We start from the raw sequence: 21105 nt of genomic DNA, 5'->3' as shown, positions 1-21105 counted from the left end.
TTTCACACATAGCGCTATTAAAGACTGCGTTATACATATCTCTTTTCAATCATATATCTATTCTTTCAAAGCGTCACTGTTTTCCAGGACTACTAATTTATGTTTAACATAAATATATTTAGCTATAATAGACTTTTAAGAGAAAACAGTTTATCTCCCATTTTATTGATTTATCGAAGAAAGGAAAATCTGCAAATAATAAAAAATAAATAAATGCAAAAGGACTTCAGTTTAATTTTACCTTTGAATGATACAACAATTTCATTCACCCTAGTAAAGTTCTTAAACTCATTTTTTTTTGCTGGAAGGAGAAATAAGGGAGGGGATGACAAGATGAACAATCGATCCCTCATAAATAAAACGAAAATTAAGGTAGCTAATCAACTCTGCTACAAAAATTCTTTAGGCCATATTTGTCCACAAAAATTTTTTCAAGTAAAATGTATATTTAAATATTATTTTTCGACTTAAGTCCAAATATTATTTTTTAAAATTATAATTTTTATGTCCAAACGCCCGCTTAAACTCAACTTTTAAATGGCATGATGACGTTTGTTTAGAAAAGCAGTAAATTCTTTTAACTAATGCTATGTTAGGTTAAAATAAATTTGTTTAAATAAATTTGCACTATTTAATTCAACTTCCATAGTGGGACCCATCATCGGGTCACATGCAAACTGTGCAACTAAAAGAGATAACAGCGTACCTCGCGGTATAAAAGCGCGTTATATATCGAATGGTTTTATACATATTTATGTCACACATATCAAAAAATACGGACTCCATTAGTGAATGTGACTTATGCATTTATTAACTGCGACTTATAAATCGTATTTCCTGAATGCGATTATAACTTATGAGCTGTTTTGACTATCGTACACGCAGTCCTTCAAATTCATCCCTCCAGCGAAAAGCTGGATATTGGGAATAACAAAACGGAGTTCGAAATTTCTTCGGCAATAAGAAACGACAACAGCGCCGGAGAATTGACATCCAAGTCCTTTCAAGTAACTGTTCATCTGTTCCTAACTGGAATCGTGGAAGATGAAGATCACTGTAATGACAACTGACGAACAAATCGTCACTCTCGATGTCGATCGTGATGAATCTGTATAATTCACTCTCATTAGTCTCCTTTTCCATTTTTTATATATAATTTTAATAGCAGGCCTAAAACCCTAAGTTTTGCTGATACATTTGGATCTTAAAGTTTTTTTTTAATGCTGAAGATGTTTGTTATTGTGTGTACTCCAGGTAGAGAACCTGAAAGCTCTACTGGAAGTTGAGGTTAGTTGGATTTTTTTTTAAAATTTTATACGACACGGTGATTATGTGTGTGTGTGTGTGTTTATACGGTGATAATAGAAGAAAACTTAAATAAACAGTTGAAAGTTAGTTCGATAGAGAAAACACTATGTTAAAGTTCAAATTTTGATTAGTAAATGAATTTGAATTCTGCAAAGTTGTGAAAGTTATATACAATAATGTAGTTGATGGAATTGTGTGAAACGATTTGGAAAATTGGTAGATATGAACTAAGAGAATATAAAAGGATTTAAATTATGTACACCGACTGTGTAAAGTCAGTAATTTTAATCCCAGGTTAGTTACCACTATTACCATATTACAATTAATGTTTGTCTAGCAATGTACCTGTAATTGCATATTGAGTAACCTGATTGTGTAATTTTTTTTTCACCGTCGGTGTATAGTAACTCAAAATAAAAAGGAAGAGTAACATATCGATTGTGGTTGAATTATCACTTTATATATATATATATATATATATATATATATATATATATTGAGAATGAAGAGTTATCACTTATTTTTACAATGAGTGTTGTGTATATGTGTTGGATGAGCAGACACAAGTGCCTCTTCAGCAGCAGCAGCTTTTGTACAATGGGAGGGAAATGAGGAATTCTGACAAACTGAGCGCTCTTGGCGTTGGTGATGGAGATTTGGTGATGATGGTATCTAGTGCAACATCCTTGTCTAGGTGCATTTTCGGCTCATATTGCTTTTGTTCGTGTTTTGTTATTTTATTGCCTGTTTATTGTCCCATGTTGTTACCCTTTACCCATTTGCTCGGCCATATCCTGCAAATACATCTCGTCTTTCATCTTCTGCTAACAATAAGAATGCATTTCAGTGCACCTGCAAATGACTTGAGCTTCAAGCAAGATGGATCTGCTGTAAATCCTTCAGCTTTCCAACAACACTTGAGAAATGATTCCAATTTGATGGCCCAGCTTTTTCAGGTGGAGCAAGTTAGCCATTTCCTTTTTTTTTTTTTTTTTTTGCTTTTGGTAAAACAATTTAAGAAAATCAATCTCCAAAAGCATTGTTGTTTCCATCATATGACCTGCTCAAAGGTTTTTTTAACTATAAGCACCCATTTTCCAATTTGATCTATTATTTCACACCTCCCCCACTAATGACTTTATCACGACCTTATAGGTATGCTGAAGGATTAGTTATACTTTGAAAGGAAGTTTCATAATTTTTTTGTGGGTTCTTCTCATATTTGCGATTTTGTTGGACTGGTCTGATTTTTAAATGATTGGTAATTATGACTTCATCATGATCTTATGTGCGCAATGAGGGATTAGTTAGATTTGGAGAGGAAAGTTTCATATGCATTCTGATGGATTCCTCTAATTATTCTGATGTGGACATGTGATCCATTAATTTTGTTCTAGTCCGCTCCACTTTGTGGCTGGTTTGCAATATAGCACAGAGGTCCCATGAGCCTGTATATGATGTTTGAACTTGCAGAATGATCCTGAGTTAGCACAAGCTGTCCTCGGTAATGACCTAAATAAGCTGCAAGACCTTCTGCGTCTGCGTCATCAGCACAAATCAGAGCTACGGCGTCGTCAAGAAGAGGAGATGGTCAGGAGCTTCTATTGCTAAATTGCTATCTTTTTCTGTATATTTTAATGTAGTTGTTGTTATCCACAATCTTGAGAGTCCCATGTTGATTGTTTCATAACTACTTGCTAAATGATGTCTTGGAACTGAAAGCTAGTGATTGGCTGTAAGAAGAGCAGAATGTAACATCTCCTTATGCCGCATTTTGAGAACAGTTATTTTGTTTGCTCCATTTAGGATCGTGTGCTTTCTTTTATGGCAAGGTCACGGTTATCTCGTAAAATCTACTAAGAATGTGACATTAAGGAATTGGCAGAGGCTTTTGAAGGTGTTCTGCAAAGTTATCTGATCCATTTTGATATGTACTATATAACTTCGCAGAACACCTTCAAAAGCTTGCAAAGTTATGTGATCAGGCTTTACACTTTGTTTTTGCTATCTGAAGTCTGAACCTTTGCCCCTAGCATATATGAAATAGGCAGGATAGCTCAATATTTCTCAATCATTTGATCTAAATGTTTCTAATTCTAACTTTTTTATAGACATCTGAAAATTTTGTTTCCTTTGGTGGGACGTGTCCACTCTGATATGCATTAAGTGGAATGATTAAAGAGGATTCATATAGCTGACCCAGATAATTCGGGATTGAGGAGTAGTAGATTGATTGATATTCATTGATTAATCTACATTATGTTGAATTATAGGCACTGCTTTATGCTGATCCATTCGATGTCGAGGCACAAAGGAAAATAGAAGAAGCAATTCGCCAGGTTAGTTGGCATAATAAATCTTGTCATCTTTATTGTTTTCAATTATAATTATCTTTTATTTTTCTTTTCTATTGTATTCTTTTGTCGACATTTACATTGGCAGAAGTGTACCGGATGATGTTCCGGAGACTGTTTCAAGTTATTAGCACAAGCGTTCCGTTTGTTACATTCTTTAATTTCAATATGGTTCTTTACGCGTGAATGGACCATAAACAGTCATTCTTGCTCTTTTTCCAGTATTTTTCTGAAAGCGCATTAATTTAAGCAAGACTTACCATTGGAATAGATAAATATATTGGCAAATGTCTGAAATAACTTCTTCAGTAGGACATTTATTATTTGATCTAATATCGATTTGGCAAAGTTAAGTGGCTTTTATATTGAGACACTCGAATACGAACAAATGACGTTCATTTAAATGAGGATTGTATCCTTTCCTACTAGCGTCTCTTGCAATCATCTGTAGCTTTTGCTTGTTCATTTTTGACGACAAAGACTGTGGAACTTATAGTTGATTTGATTGATCTATATACATAGAGGACTCACATAGCCAAGATTCACATAGCCGATCCCAACTAATTTGGATTTGGACCTAATTGATTGATTGGCTGCTAGAGTTTGTGGAACTTGTCCTTGATCGTCCTTACTCTCTTCGCAAATTCTGTTGCCAATATTTTTCCTTCTACCTTATAGTAGTTTTCTCTTTCATTGCGATGTCTTTTCCAAAAAATGGCAAAATATCCAATATGCAATGGAAGTTCGGTCTAATTGTGTTAGAGCTTTTCCATGTTTTGCATATTTTCCAGAAAGGAATTGAAGAAAACTGGGCAGCAGCATTGGAATACAATCCTGAAGCTTTTGCAAGGGTGGTACGTAAAACTACCTCATGCCTTTCAAATATTGATTTTCTCTGTGGTTTTAACGAAGCCGAGTTAACTTTTATGGCTTATTTCAGGTTATGTTATATGTTGACATGGAAGTAAATGGTCATCCTCTAAAGGTAGGGATTTTTATTTGGATGTGCTCCATCTTCTTGGTACATCTTGTTACTTTTGGTTGAGTGGGATATTACCTTTCTCTTTGGTTTAGGCTTTTGTGGATAGTGGAGCTCAGTCAACAATTATATCTAAAAGCTGTGCAGAACGTTGTGGGTATGATTTACGAGGCTGTGCTGTGTTGTTTATAGTAACTTGTTTGATCCTTTTATTATTTTATTAGCACAACTGATTATTAAAGCACGCATAATACCGTTCTTTATCAAAAAAAATTATTATTGCAAACGTAGAAATTGATGAGTAGTTTTAGTCAGAGATATATTTTTACCATATCAAAGAATGAAAGAAATAAAGTCAGAGATATAAGAAGAGTTTCTCTCATTTTTGTTCTTTTTATTTATGAAATTTTTCAATGAGGTATGTTGTTGAAAAATTCGTATTCTAGAAGGACAGAAGAATAAACAATAGGCAAATTAAGGATTCAATTTGAACTGTAGAAGCACAAAAGAACTAATGCAGCATCTTGAACTCCTGCTGTAATCTGTTTGACACTAAGATTGCATGCTTTTCATCGACATGCTATGGTGCCTCAAGGCTATTCCGGATCGTCTTTAGCTCTGAACGTTTCTATCTGCTCTCTCTTATATTTTGAACCATGCCTCTATTATAGGGTTACTTTTTGATATCCGTTGTCTATTATAAGATTTCAGAACTATCTTTAAAATTTATAATACCACCCAGGAGGCATTCATTAGCTTGATGAGGAGGTTGAGTGAATAACTAATAAGTTTTTAGGGTAGAAGGGTTGGCCCATTATTTACCGAGTTTCAAACCGTATGCCGTTGGCCCTTGGTTATTTCTCGGTTATCAAAAAGTAAAAGTTTATGGGCAATACATTAATCAGTTTGATATTCAGGTTTTTGGTTTTATTTACCGTAAGAATAATGTAGTAATAAATGTAACAGGTGTTTGTTGCTGGCTTATTTTTTTCTTTCAGAAATAGGCTAGCCCTGAAGATTTGTTAATATAACTGCTGACCCGTTCTCTTGCAGATTGTTGAGGCTATTAGATACACGCTATAAGGGCATTGCTCATGGAGTTGGTCAATCAGAGATACTAGGTCGTATTCATGTTGCTCCAATCAAGGTTTGTTGCTTCCTTGGAGCTGATGTGTTATCTTGCAATCTTGTGTCTGTACTTCAAGTGCATTGACGGTATACAATAGATGCTGCTGTTCTACTGATGAATTCTTTCTATTCTCATGCACTGCCCGGAAAATTAAATAGAGTGATTAAATTTCTGCTGCTATCAAATGCTTTCCATATTCTGTTCTTTCAGTTTCTGTACTACTGTGCTATTTCTTAGTAATGTCCAATTTTATGATCTGGATTACTGATGCTAAGTATCCTGTCTATAGATCTAGCAGTCTAAAACTTATATAAGCTACATGCAAACATTTCTGCACAACTTATAGCCACAAATAATAGTCAAATAATACTAATAATCTGTCAGCTGTAAGTAGTTTTTAGCTTATTTGCCATTTGCTTAAATCAATCTGTCTGATGACTTGTCCCACTAATCAGTTGGTGATAATTACTTGTTCTACCCATAATACTTGAGGATTAAGTCGTGCAACCAGGCACATATGCATTCATTTTAGTAAATGAAAAGCTGTCGAAGTAATAAAAAGCTGCATGGATATGCTTGCCTTTGGATTGATGATAAGTTCCAAGGTAATGCTCTGTTAGCATGTTTCACTTCAATTTGCTAAACTCTTAACTATGGCAGATTGGGCAAATATTTTACCCTTGTTCTTTCGTGGTACTGGATTCTCCCAATATGGAATTTCTCTTTGGACTTGACATGCTTCGCAAACACCAGGTTGACTTTCTTTCCCTGCTTGTAACATCTTTTTCTTTTCTGTTCTTATCTTTTCTTTTCAACACGCCTTTATAAGCGGACGGTAATGATCTTTTGCAGTGCATGATTGATCTGAAGGAGAATGTTCTGAGAGTTGGTGGAGGGGAGGTTGCTGTACCATTTCTACATGGTTGGTGATGCCTCCTGGTTACTTTTGTACTGGATAGTACTACCTTTGAGCTTTTACTAAGTTTGTTTACATCAAATTTCAGAGAAGGACATTCCTGGTCATTTTCTTGATGACGAGAGGTTCGCCAAGGAGGCTTCGAGCTCAGGAACCCAGGTAAAGGCATTTTTTTTACATAATGATTTTTTCCGGACTCAACATTATCTATCTTTCCTTTTTCATTCTCTGAAAGTGGGTACGTGGGACTTTACTTTTTGCTGCCTATAGTTTAATGCGAGCAATAAATGAACAACAAATTTGACGTATTTTAGCTTCAAAATAGGTCAAGAGCTAACATTATACAAATTTGAGTGCAGTTCTGGTTATATGCACTCTCCAAGATAATAGATAAAGTTGATGCTGAAATTAGATGAAATGATTGCCTAGGATTTGCCTTTCTTTTTACAATTATGACATTCTTGATGGAAGTTTGATGTTTTCCTGGGGTTGCTAGAGCCTGTTTGCTCTAAAGATTGTGCAATATGTTATCCTACAATTTTTAAATCTTTAAGGTCATGCAGCCCTTTAATAATCTGTTATATTATCATTTTTCTCTAAATATTCAAATCAGGATTTGGACCTTCTAGGAACAGTGCTTTTTCCTTGTGTTTGTGGTTTTTCGACGAGGCAGCAGTACTAAACTTGGTTCTTTTTCTTGCTGTACAGGCAACATCTGGAGCAAAGGAGACGACTGGTCCTGCAAAAGGAGGTCCTTCCGGTTAGCTTCAATTTCCAAATAATATTTGTGAATTCCATTTCAACTGTCTGTCATCTGGACTGTTCCGCCACACCCAAGGATTTAAATTCCTTACATTAATTTGCTTAACATGATTTAGGAAGAGTCAACAAGATGACATGAATTTTCTTTCTATTTTGCTTTTGGTTGTTTCTACAGCTCTCTTTATTTCTCTTTTGAATTTCATTTACTTATAGTTCAACCTTGTCTTGGTCCACAGGAAGCGCCCCTGGGAATTCGACACAGGTAAATTAGAGATTAATTTGCTCCTTGACAGCTTGCATAAATTTGTTGTTCCTTTGAATAAATACAGTCATTGTTAAGTAGAACAGATCATTTATGGTCTTTGTGCTACTTTATTAATATTTTTTCTGCAGGGAACTGAATTTGAAGCCAAAGTTGCAAAGCTTGTTGAATTAGGGTTTGGAAGGGATGCAGTAATACAAGCTCTGAAGTTTTTCGATGGCAATGAAGAACAAGCCGCCGGATATCTATTTGGGGGTTGATCATCTCTTTTCTGTCATAGAATTAAGATCTGTGGCTTAATTTATGTACCCACAACATTTTTTGGATTTTAGCAATGACTGCTTACTATTTCATTCAAAATTGTCTTTGAAATTATATTGTTGGACACAAACTTAACCTTGCTTTTCCTGCTTGGATTGCCATGCTATGATGAATTTGGCAGGGAATGGAATTCAAAGTGATTTATTAAGTTCTGTGGTTGGTTGAACGTTATATTAAACATAATGCATGCTAATAAATTAGCTTATTTCCAAGTTTATCTGCTACTAGTGAATATATCCGCGCTTCGCGCGGTTAAAAAAATGAATCCATAAAAATTATTTTTTTTGCAAGTTTAGTTGAGATAGAAGAGATTAATTTTGTTTTATATGATTATAAAATTAATTTTGTATCATATTATAAATCTTTCATTAGAGTTTTCTTCTCATAGTTGTTCTTTTTATGTTCATATCATTAGAATTTAGAACGTTCAATGTTATGTCGTACACTTACAATTATTGTGCTGCTAAGAAAGAGAATAGTGAATACATAAAATAAATTTTTGCAAGTTTAGTTGAGACAGAAGAAATTAAAAAGATAATGTATATGAGTATAAAATTAATTTTATATCACAAACATAAATCTTTTACTAGAGTCTCTTTCTCATGGTTGTTTTTTATTATGTACAAACCTTCAATTTTAGAATACACTTGTAACTGTTATTATCCTTATTATAGCAATAAGCATTCTTTCATTTTTACAAAAATATTTGTCGCATGTAATTCTTTTTCACCACTTGATACTTGTAGTCATGACTCAAAAACCTCATTGGTTCACATGAAGTGTTTGGATTGAAAGCTCATAATGAAGTGTTTCTTGATATAAGAAAAAAAATTTATCCAACTAATTAAGAAATTAAATAATAATTTGCATTGTCATTTACCTAAATATTGGAAGATATATTGTTTTATATTGAAAATATTATTATCATAACTTACTTGATTCAATTTTAAAGATCAGCTGTAAATAAATAAAAGAGGAAAAAAATAGGACATACAACATGCTTCCTTAAGAAAAAGTAGATAAAAATTATTAGACTTTATTTTTTACAGTAGCGTAAATAGGAAAATATAGGGAAAAGGCCAAAAAAGGAGGATAAGATAAATACAATGCCTAACATTTGAGACATGTTAGGTAAATATTCTGCAATCAGAATTCATGAAACTCATATTAATTTGCCGTCATTTGACACTATGTCATACAAGTGCATCCACCCCCCCCCCCCCCCCCCGCAATTGAGTCTGCCATTGAGAACTTAGAATATACGAATGCATTCATCATCTTCCTTGGACAAAGCATCAAACTAAGCCTCCACATTAAAATGGGAAACCAATGTTACAATTCAACTAAATTGCTAGTGCATGTGTAACGGCCGTACCATTATATTGTTTAAGCTAAACCAAACTCCATTAACTGTTGAATAGACAATAGTTTTACCAATAAATCATGATTTAGGTTTTCTAATGTACCTAGTAAACTTATAGGCATATACGGGGAATACAAAGAATGCCATAAAATCACTCATTAAATAGTATTTAGGACTTGGGAGTTATCAACATAATCACATATTAAAGGATGTAGCAACGGAATATAAGGGAGGGGAAACGAAAAAAGATAAATGAGTTTCTTGGCCAAAGAGAGGTGGCAAGTCATCTTTTCAATTCCCTCTTTTATATATATATATATAGATTCAATTACGTAATTAGATTTTATACTTAACCACTCAAGGTATGGCCTAGTGTGGTCAATAAAGTCGGTTGAGAGCCATGAGGTTTTGAGTTCAAATCCAGTAGAGGTAAAAGCGCTAAGTAATTTTTTGGCACCTATCTAAACTTTGGTGGGTAGAATTACCCGATAAATGTGTTGGTGGGAGATAATTGGTATTCCGTCAAACTTGTGAAACACAAATTAATTTTTTTCATTTTTGTACTCTAAAGAATATATATACTGTTACATAATTGTTCACACCTTCAATTAGATACACTTCTTTCTCAATGCGTTGCATAGTTGCTCTTTTTCTTTCTCCTTTTCAGTTGTGCAGAATCGATTTTTCAAGGAGTTGGCCAATGCTCATTTTTGGTCAAAAAAGGAAAAGAAATTTGTATACAACCTTTCATAATTTGAATATAACTAAATGGTCCTGTAATGTTTTATTTTCATATCTTTTGTGCGTAAAAATAAAAATATCTTTGAGAGATTTGATATTAAAATTATAAAAACTACCAAGTCTGAAACATCCACATTATCAGGATAGATCTCGAATTGTCAATAGTTAGATAAGTTCAACATTAGTTACACCAAGGAAATCATGAATTTCGCTTAGGGTATTCAAGATTTAAAAAGTAAATGCACATATTGTCCAGATATGTGCTGTTATTCTATTATGCATTTTTATGGTACTAATATATCGTCTTCTGTTGCTTTTTTGAGCCGAGGGTCTCCTGGAAACAGCCTCTCTACCCTTCGGGGTAGGGGTAAGGTTTACGTACATATTACCCTCCCCAGACCCCACTTGTGGGATTATACTGGGTTGTTGTTGTTGTTGTTGTCCAGATAATATAGTAATTCATATCAAACCCATTTTAATGCATTTCTTACAACTCCTAAAGGAAACTCGTGTTACTCAAATGTACAAAAAGTTTGAAAATCGCATTTCTAATGCAACTGTAGTCAAATACAATCTCATAATCTCCAGACCTTACCACATTATTGTTTAATCATGCTCAATTGAGTCCTTTTCTTCTTAATGATCCTCAGAAAATATGATTGGGTTGATATAGAAAAGGTTATATCTCTCGCGCGATTGAGAGATAGAGAGGGACGGGCCACCAGTCTAACGTTTAGTCATTGTCTGTGCCAAAATACCTGTCACCAAACTCGCCCATTCCAGGAATAACACGAAAATCATCGTTCAAACCATTTTCTATCTCAGATGTCACGATCTTTATTCTTGGAAAACGCTTACAAACCACATGTACTCCTTGGGGTGCCTAGTTTAAGAACATCAAAGATTATGATTCCAGAATTTTATTGCAATAGAAACTCCAGATGTTTACGTGCTAGCAACATTTGTAAAAAGGTGGATTCTAAGATAATCAAATGCCAAAAATGGATGAATTGGTAAACTTACAGAAATAAGATTGAGGAATAAAATGTTGGACTCGGGGACTCCCTTCTTTAGCAGTAAAGAAATAGCTTGAACTGCTGAATTCCCTGAAGATTGTCACATATAGGCTTTAGCTTACACATTCGCTCATTAAGAAAATTTTACAACATTCTTCATGATGTAGTGCATCTATACATTTTGTGTGCATTGAGAGTCATGGTCAGTCACGTGATGTCGAGGGCGTTGTTGAAAATAGACTAACCTGTGCCAAGGATAGGATCCAGCAAAAGGACATGCCTTTCTGCAATATCTTCTGGTAGTTTTTCATAGATCAGCTGCATCATTATACATGCAATAAATGGAAAAAGGCATTACAAACTTTAAAAAAAGAAAGAAAGCAAATACCAATATAAAGATTCGGGAGGACAAGCAAATCGCTAACCTGCTGACCATTGTCACCCTCTCTGTGGATAAGAATCTTGCCTATCTTGATACCCTTACAGCATGCACGCAACGCATTCTCCATACTCTCTCCACTGTGCAAAATTAGAAATTCTTATGGCAAGTAAAGAGAACATAGCAATCCCTAAATCTTATACTGAAGGCAGAAAGAAGCAAGCAAGGACATTTCTAATGAATAGTAAAATGTTTCAACATACCAAGGATGATGATTAGGTAAACCCCCATATACATTCAACATTAAACAGGTTCACATTCTACTTCGACTTATTAGCAATACATATTTTAATTTTTGATTTTTCCGAGATTAACACAACAAATCTAAATATTGACTAAACAGCAAACTAATAAATTTTGATTATCTATTTCCCACACTAGAAGAAAAAGGAACCCCCATTGATGTAAACCTTTTTAGGTGACATTTACTCTTAACATTATTAATCTTGATCTTCTCAAGGTAACATCCCGCATTTTTACCTCATATATGAAGAAATCAAGGGTGACGAACAATAATTACCTTCTAATTACAGAGACACCACATAACCTCTTGCAAAAATCTACACCGCTGTATACAGATCCTGCACTCAACAGAGGTGGGTTAATTTAAGCATATCTTTTCATGCTCATCGAAACAGGAGCTAACTTGGGATATCATGAAGAGCGAAGTCCAAGAATAAACATGAGTAAAATCTTGATTCAAAAAATGACAATATTGGCTAACAGTCAATGCGGGTCTTGGTAAGCAAGAAGTTCACCACAGTTTGCAATCATTTAGCTGACCTAAAAGATAACAGGTAAATACATCTCAACTAGACATCCAAACTGGAAAGAGACTAGTTTTTATCCAAGTAAATTCATGAAACCCAAGCCGCCACCATAGATAATATGGATTGAAGTAGCTAAACAACTATGAAATTCGAAGACATTAATCAAGTGCTGAAAATTTACCAAACTAACGGATTGAAACGTAACAAATTACCATGGTGTTGATACTAATAAACGTTGCACCAAGAAAACGTGTTTACTAAGCTGCTATGGTCAATAGTCTTTCAAATGATAAATCACATTCACGACAAAGTATCATTATCGACTCTCTATAAAAGGAATATCAAGCGGCAAAATATAGCATCAATTATCCCAAGAGAAGCTTTCATTTAATATTGCCCACACTCCACATGGTATCCGATGCATCTCCTATGATGTAGCTCGGATGCGATTATTTTGAGTTTTTGACATGTCAGTAGCGAAGCACTCGTAATATGGGTGACAACATTTTCAACACAAGTAAAAAACATTGCGAGTCATTGAATCGGCCTTGTCCCTTCTAATTATGATTCCTCTGACACTTTGCAGTACCGATTGATATTTCAAACCACGGCTGCTGCTTACTTCTTAGAGGCCAGAGCATCTCAAATATGCCAACAGTTTTCCTGATAGCTTATTTTTCAAAATAGTAACTCAGTCTCTCTTGAGTGAGTTATGGTAGGTAAAACTGATTAAGGAAAAAAGGATATACATGAAATAAAACAAAAGAGCTCTATTGCAATGCTACGATGAATCCAAAAGCAACAATATAATCCAAAAAATTAAAAACAAATCACTTCTAAATGTTACGGAACCAGGAAAACATATCAGCTCACATAGAGGCGGAGCCAGGATTTGAAGGTTCCATCGCTCGTCTTAGTTACTGGGTTCACAATTAAATATTTGTTCATATTTAATGGATTTCCTAATACAAATATAGGGTTTAAGCAAAAGCTATTGTGTTCGTCCCAACCCGTACCTAATACTCTAGGTCCGCCCCTGAGCTCACATACTGTGGAAACCACAACTAGATTGATTAAAATACAATGACATAAATGAACATTTAGAATCAAATTCATATCTAATATTGCACTATGGGGGATAGCTGCTTACCAGTTGGAGTGATCACCTGTTTTTCTGTAAACGGCAGATGGCCTAGTCCATGTTCAACAACCTGGTACAGTGAGGAAGAACTTTGATAGATAAGGGGAAAAAGTTGTTAACTTGATCGCCGTGCAAGAAAGAAAAACTTACCAATCGAATCAATCTATCAGCATAGAACACAAAATCATGCTTTGTCGTCTGTGCATCACGGATAAGTGTATGCATGCCACGTATCTGAATGAAACAAATAATAATCTTAGAAGAAAATAAAAGGTCGATCTCAAAAAAAAAGGAAAAATGACTTCAAGATGAAGAGGCACAGATAATTGGCAAGATGAAGCTGAAACAGATCGGTGCTAAAACATATCTATAATAACAAGATGAAAATGGTACCTGGAAAGTAGATTGAATAACGTATAAGTTAGGATATATTTTACAAAGATCATGTTGACCAAGTTTCGTCCTGATATGTTGCACAATCAAATCGATAGCAACATGATTGTCTCCACCCCGGGGAATTATTATGTCAGCATACTTCTTTGTTGGAAGAATGAAGTCATCAAAAGCCGATTTGACAAACTTGGAGTACTGCGCAAAGATTACATTACGTTATTCGTGAAAGGGAAACTATCAGTTTTAACAATGGGCATTTTGTTGGAAGTTGGGAAATACAAAAAATTTGATACCTTGACAAAAGATTTGCCAAACAGCAAAAAATGAAAAAGAGAAGACTCCTCTAGGTACATATGAGAATGCAAACACAGTTAGCTCACAAATTCTTGATATAAGCTATAAAGATCAAGTAACCTGATCAAGTACTGTAGCGATATCTCTACCCTTTTCAGCAGTATCACGTCTTATTCTCCTTGCAAGCCGTACATCAGCATCTGCACTGAAAATTTTAAATTATGAAACCACAAAAGTAGAGAATTCACAATAGATGTCTGTAGACATGGAATGAAACAACAAGCAGAAGTTTTATCCTCGTGATTAAGACTAAATCAGCAAATCGAACGTTAGGAAGACTGACAATAGTTGCAAAACAAAAAGCTGTGCAGAAATAAGTAAAATAACTTCAATAATCCACTTCAATATAGCATTGTAGTATTCCTAATTTCCTATTTCTAGATTCTTTTTTTCTTCTCTAGAGACCAAATGAGGTCTAAGCAAATAAAGGACTAGGGCCAAAAATTTCAATTTGTTTTTGAAGTTTGGTGTTAACATTTTTTTTTGATAACCGTAGCGTCCAGGCCAGCTTGCGCGCACCTCGACTAATTCCACGGGGTACTTGCCACCTCCCACCAGCAATAGGTACCAGGTGACTCTATCCACCAAGACTTGGATAGATGGGAAGAAATCACCTAGTTTTTTTTTGCCTCCGCTGGGATTTGAACTTGAGACCTCATGGTTCTCACCCACTTCATTGACCACTAGGCCACACCCTTGGGTGCAAGTTTGGTGTTATGTTTTTAGATAAAACAACTGAAAAGAACAAGATGCATAAGCATTAACCTAATATACGAAAAAGATATATCAAAGAAAGGAGAGGAAAGAACCTGTATCTACAAATATCTTCATACTCATCAGATCTCGGACACGAGGATCATGAAATATGAGTATACCTTCCAAAATTATAACATCCGAAGGATTGACCTACCAAGTATTTTAAGTCAAAGTGGTTAATGACACTTGTTAGATAATTCGGCACCCAAAATTAAAATTAGCCGCAGGCAATAGCGTGTGTATCTATGCTCCATCTCATTGGAATGTTATCTTTCTCCTTTTCTTCCTTGTTTTCCCTTTGAGGAGGGGTTGGGTCGTAGATAGGGAAAGAAACTAGGTTGATCTCTATGTAACAATACAAGCTGAAATGAAAGAAGAAGAAAAAAAAAAAGAGGAAAATGCCATGCTAGATAGAAATTACCCTTCGAAGGGGGAATACGTCATTTTTGTAACTCTTAAAATCATATTTTGGAATATCTACAGCTTGCCCATGCTTCAATTTCTCCATCACACGCAACAATAACTCAGTGTCAAATGCATCTGAATAAAGCACAATAATTAGAAAGACGCGTAAAACTTAGCCACCGTATTATTCTAGAAAATAGAACGGCTTTTTAATATTTCTAAAACTAAGTACATATTCTTATGAAGTGATTTCTCCGAAAATGTCTCCGGGTGCGTGTTAGATCCTCCAAAAGTAATGTATTTTCAGAGGAATCCGACATGGGTGCGACAACTTTTAGGGGAGTCCGCACAACATAAGTGAAAACTAGTACTAGGTTTTCAAATCCTTATTAAGTGATTTTTGGAGTTAACATTTCTTTGGAAGCTATTACTAACTGTTTATGAGGAATTTCTAGTAAGATTAGGGACTTTAAGTCCTCAATGGCTGAACCACAATCAACTTTGCAGTTTCTGGCAATCTATTACAAATTGTATACAGTCAACTGCTAGAATGATAAAATGGATGTTTGGCAATGATTCACCATGGAAAAAGATATCTTTGTTTCTCAGAGAAACTAAGAGATAAAACAATTTTACCTGTGTTTCAATTCAGATAATAAAGAACTAGACTAACCTGGATGGTCGAAGTTGTACTCATGAACTTTTGTGAGTTCTTCTGGTGTCAAATTGTGATAAAAAGAATCCTGCCAATTGAAACATAAGTCAGACAAATAGGTGTTCGTGTTTTGGCAGGCTATACATCAATTTTTTTCCAAACTTAAGACAAATATAATGCAAGAGCACCGAAAAGTTGTGGAAAACAGACAACTTAAGATGCAAGTTAAATTCCCTCAAGTTATACTTTATTGTCATAGACGACAGGGGTGCGATAGAACTAGTACATGGAATAGCCATAAACTGCCAAATCATAAGCAAAAAGAATTGGATGCTGAGCTTACGAATAATTACATTTTATAATTTTAGCTTGATTAATATATATTTTTTACAAAACTAGAAAGAAAATTAGAGATAACCCGCCCTAGGAAAATACGGAGTAGGACCCCAGCTATCCAATATCTCATCAAGAAGAAAGGTCAAGTGGATGTTATAAACAAATTGTGAACGTTTATCAATTAAATAGGAAGAGATAAGAGAAATAGAGTTCCACTGTTAAAACTGCATAGGAAAAGATTATGCAGTCTGTTCAAGTGATGAAAGGTGTTTTTTTAGACTCGTACATAAAAAAATAAAAACAAAAGCTTCATTTTCTACTCTGAAGAAAACCCACCTGGTTAACTAGGACAACACGCTGATCGTGAAGCTGATCAATAATCAAATCACAAACTGTTGTCTTGCCCGCTGCAGCACCTCCAGCAACTCCTGCAGGTAAAACATCTTATATAAGCATGCATCTAGTAGAAAACTAAGATCGCTGTACTGTTCTCAAGTTTACATGAACTGACTAAAATCCCGATGATTCGTTCCCATCTTTAACCATAGCCCTGAGAGATTTTCTCATCAAAGCACACAAACTGCTCTATTGACCAACAATACATATGCACACCTCATAGAGAACCTGTAAAGTCTTTCCTCTCATCATTACCCTATCTTGTGCTAATTGTAGGAACAAGCATCAACCAACAAACTTAGAGAAGCAAAGCTCGTGGAATACGTTTCCAGCAAATGCTGAACAAAACTCCACAAAGACGACAAATGCATTCCGAGGTGCAGGCAGAAAGCAGGATCGAGCACACAAAAAAAATCCAGTCTTTAGTCAGATAAAGTTTTGGTCTGGACTTCTACGTCAAACCACACCCCTCAATCCCAAAACAAGTCGGTGTCGGCTATATGAATCCTCACTAACCATTTAGGAGACACCAATTAGTTGGGAGCATATCTTAGTCATGTTAATACATTTACTTTAGGTCCTATATCTAAATAATTCTTAAGCAAGCACAATGATTTCTCATCCATCACCAAATTCAACATCATAATTTCTCATCCAGTGTCATCATATATATAAATGTACAGCTTTACTAAGTATCAAAAATGCAAGGGCGATTAACATCCATCCAAAATGATTTGAATGATGAGTGAAATTAACCGTTCTTCATACACCCATCCCGAAAAGATTGAGTAGCTGTCTTAGTTTCACGATCTAAAACTATCGTTTGCAGTGAAGCTAAAGTTAGTTGAGAAAAAGCTCAAGCAACAGCAAGAGATATATTACTGCCTCCACATACCAATGACAAAGGGTTGCTTAACACTTTCATCAATAGAAGTTGTTGGTTGCTCAACTTCTGAAGTATGTGGTTCTTCTAAATGGAATCCAGAATAATGAACTCCTGATGATGCCTGTATCAAATCTTCAACTGCTTTTGAGCCCATTGATTGAATATAGGCTCTGCATTTACGTAACAAGCACGTGATGGAATAAAAGCGTATAAGAAGAAAGTGGCCAGACAAGATTCTATATTACTAGTATTTGTTGCTCGTATACACATAGAATATTTGCTCGTGTGTTTCAGAGCAAGAGAAAAGGTTGCCATATGCATTGAGCATATATCTGCATAATTGATAAGCTGCATATTTTTTAACTGAAATTGAACATAAGGATAAAAATTTGCTGAATCGTTTCATGCGGCCAAGTCCTACATAAGTTGACTAGCTGCTATGAAAAATAACAGACATATTGGCCTTCTGTGAGATCTTGTCCAACATAATCCTTTTTCCTTTTTTTCCCTTTGAAAGGTCAAAAACAGAAAGGTTCATAATTTACAATTCCTTGACTTAGATACAGATGTTTATACGTCGGTTCCCACATTATAGAACTGCTGAGGTTTTTGCTTGTACATATTCATGCACTTCCATGGTGCACTTTGGATGAATAAAATACATAGTTACTGATTTTAGAAAAGAGTTCATGATTCCTTGAGATAATGAGCACGCATAAGCATTAACATTCACGGAGCTCCAGGAAAATTTGGTATGTGAAAATTTAGTAGTCGATCGCTGGAGAAAAATCACAAATCAAAAGTATATGTCCAGATAATAAGCATTGTACATTCTAGTCAAATGAAGTTTAGCTCATCTATTGTTACCTCTGTATTAAAGGATAATACTTGTTATCCTTCAGTTTAGTAGTTTGTTTTTAGCTTCTTATTTTCTAGTTTTAGGATTTTGTTAGTTCCCTGTATTCTAGTGTATTCTGCTGCACAAAATCTTATCACATCGGTTTGTTCCACTTTTATGTATTTCAGTTTGTATCTGCTCTATATAAAGAGCATGTTGTTCATGAATAAAATCATCTTTTCCTCTTGTGTATTTCAAAACTTTATACTCTGCACCCTACTCTTTCCCCCCTTAAAGACTTACTTCAGTTTTCCCCTAAAGATCTCTCAAAATCCCATTTACTATGTATCGATTACTCCACCGTTATGATAAAGTTCAGATTTTTAGTGAAATTAAGTACTTTAATAGAGTTTAGAAGGTAGTATCTTTACTGAAGGGGAGACTTGGAGCAGCGGTAAAGTTGTCTCCATGTGACCTATAGGTCACGGGTTCGAGCCGTAGAAGCAGCCGTTAACACTTGCATTAACGTACCTTGCGTAAAGGCAGGATGCCTTGTGTACTGGGCTACCCTTATCACGGTTCAAACATCCTCAAATTGAGTACAAATGATCACTCAGAAAATTGAAAGACTGACTCAGCACATGTCAGCAGCTAAAAAAATATCTAAAAAGAACACTTCTTTGCCACAACCAAATCACCTAACCCCTAATGAGGGCCCTCGGGGTGGGGTTGTGGGGGGGGGGGACCAGAAGAATTAATAATAGCAATAAAGATTCTACCTTCTAAACTGTATTAAAGTACTTAACTTCACTAAAAATCTTAACTCTATCATAAAAAAAAGGGGCTTTTTTTTCTCAAATCAAAATCTTTAACACATACTTCAACAGATTAAAGATATTCACTAATCAACATCAAGATCCATATCTCCAACACAAACTGAACAGAACAAATAAAGCAAAAAATGTTAATGTGAGTGCAAAAGTTAAATACAAAATATATAGATATGAATCAGATTCTAGAATATACCTTTTTATGGCTGGATTCAGCTAAAAAAGAATAAAGATCTTACTGGAATAATGAGAGAAAAAAAATAAGGAACAGTATCTTATATCTTATTCAGTATCAAAATATATGATTTTTAAGCAGTTTGCTGCGGACCCAAGTGCATTTATAGGGGCGGAAAGTTCAGAGAAGGAGCGGTTTGCTGTATTATTGTGTTGATATTTTTGGTGAAATTACAGTGACAGGCCACTGTTTACACATACTAGTTTTTTTTTTTTGGTTTACCACTCTAGCGTCTTATTTCTGCATTGGGGCTCGACTAAATTCGGATTCGCACTGGAAAGTCCCACATTGGGGGTAAAACGCTCTCTAACAAAGGCGACTCTATACCCATGACCTCTGGTTAGGGATGAAGAAGTCCTTACTACTCCACCACAACCCTCTTTGGTCATTAGATACTAATTATACTATGTGGTTGCACCAAATCAGGTAAAAAAAATCTTTTTTTAATTAATTAATTATATGATGTTCTAACTTCGAAATTAGTGACTCGATTAATTCAAATTCCAACTCGTTAAATTAAAGCTTCTTATCAAGGATCTAAGAGCTCAAACCTAATTCCACCATTAAATATTGTACATTTTGTTTTTGTTTAACATTTGGCGTGTTCGCCCCGCTAATTCAAATTTTTGCTATATATGGATCATTAAAATAGGTAGCAGTTCGTATCACAAATTTACGAAATTCGAAGTCGAGACTTCTAGTTAATATCGAAAGAATTTCATCTATCCACAACACTCCTTTGATGGTAAATCCTATAAAAAAAAAGTTAATTCTAGGGGAATACAAAAAATAGAGGTGATTATTAACCATAATTAAGTCGTAAAAATATATATATAAGTATATTTTATTTGATATTTATTGAATTAGGAAAAAAACTAGTTACTAATAAAAGAAATATCATATTTAAGTAGTCAAAAGGAAAATTTATATTTGAGTAGTGAAACTTGAGCAGTTTTCACAGTTTTTTTAAATTATATGATATTATTTTATATGAATTTTTTGTTATTTTGAAGTAAACAATTTTTCTTTTATTATACTTTTTAACATGATTTTTAACAAATAGTTATATATTTAAGATCTGCGTACACACTACCCTACCCAGACCCCACTTAGTAGGATTATACTGAATTGTTGTACTAGTTAAATATTTACGTTGCTTTATAGTATATAGCTTATTATAATAAGTAAACAAATTAAAAGAAAAATATTGTACGGAATCATGATAAGAGGTGAGCCGTTACACCTCAGCACCGAATCGGATGTGGGGTCCACTCTCCTTCTGATGTGGACTCTAGGCCAACGACAATTGAGTGAATTTTACCCAATTACTTTCCTTTTCCTAAAGTCTTTTTCTTATGTTGCCGTTAGTTTATGTATATCTCGATTAATTTTATGCGACTTTTGTTAATCCTAATTGTATAAATATTGTGTAATTTTTTTATTTAAATTTGAATAGATGGAAAGATATTACTTAATATTCTCATCAACAATAATTATCGCTTTGTCCCAATTTATATGAA

General features: G+C 34.5%; 2 protein-coding genes across 2 annotated transcripts; one reads left to right on the top strand and one right to left on the bottom strand.

Moving 5' to 3' along the window:
* The first annotated feature begins 897 nt into the window (after window positions 1-897).
* LOC104211236 (protein DNA-DAMAGE INDUCIBLE 1) lies at window positions 898-8179 on the top strand. The gene is made up of 16 exons (XM_009760260.2): window positions 898-1110; window positions 1255-1287; window positions 1869-2002; window positions 2156-2264; window positions 2782-2898; window positions 3582-3647; window positions 4454-4516; window positions 4603-4647; window positions 4737-4798; window positions 5695-5788; window positions 6431-6523; window positions 6623-6692; window positions 6775-6845; window positions 7395-7446; window positions 7685-7710; window positions 7842-8179. Exons 1-16 carry the CDS (start codon window positions 1045-1047, stop codon window positions 7968-7970), a joined length of 1230 nt encoding a protein of 409 aa, XP_009758562.1. The 5' UTR covers window positions 898-1044; the 3' UTR covers window positions 7971-8179.
* Window positions 8180-10593: 2414 nt separating this feature from the next.
* On the bottom strand, window positions 10594-19742 carry LOC104211235 (uridine kinase-like protein 4). The gene is made up of 15 exons (XM_009760257.2): window positions 19547-19742; window positions 17692-17852; window positions 16737-16828; window positions 16083-16152; window positions 15426-15544; window positions 15058-15154; window positions 14309-14388; window positions 13895-14089; window positions 13652-13735; window positions 13511-13571; window positions 12111-12171; window positions 11577-11670; window positions 11397-11469; window positions 11159-11241; window positions 10594-11018 (listed from the first exon to the last, which is right to left on the bottom strand). The coding sequence occupies exons 2-15, from the start codon at window positions 17834-17836 to the stop codon at window positions 10869-10871; spliced, it is 1404 nt and encodes a 467-aa protein (XP_009758559.1). The 5' UTR covers window positions 17837-17852; window positions 19547-19742; the 3' UTR covers window positions 10594-10868.
* Between the last annotated feature and the right edge of the window lie 1363 nt (window positions 19743-21105).

Source organism: Nicotiana sylvestris, chromosome 8 (genome assembly GCF_000393655.2).
Source record: "Nicotiana sylvestris chromosome 8, ASM39365v2, whole genome shotgun sequence".
Taxonomy (NCBI): Eukaryota; Viridiplantae; Streptophyta; class Magnoliopsida; order Solanales; family Solanaceae; genus Nicotiana; species Nicotiana sylvestris.
This window is presented reverse-complemented; position numbering and strand designations above follow the sequence as displayed.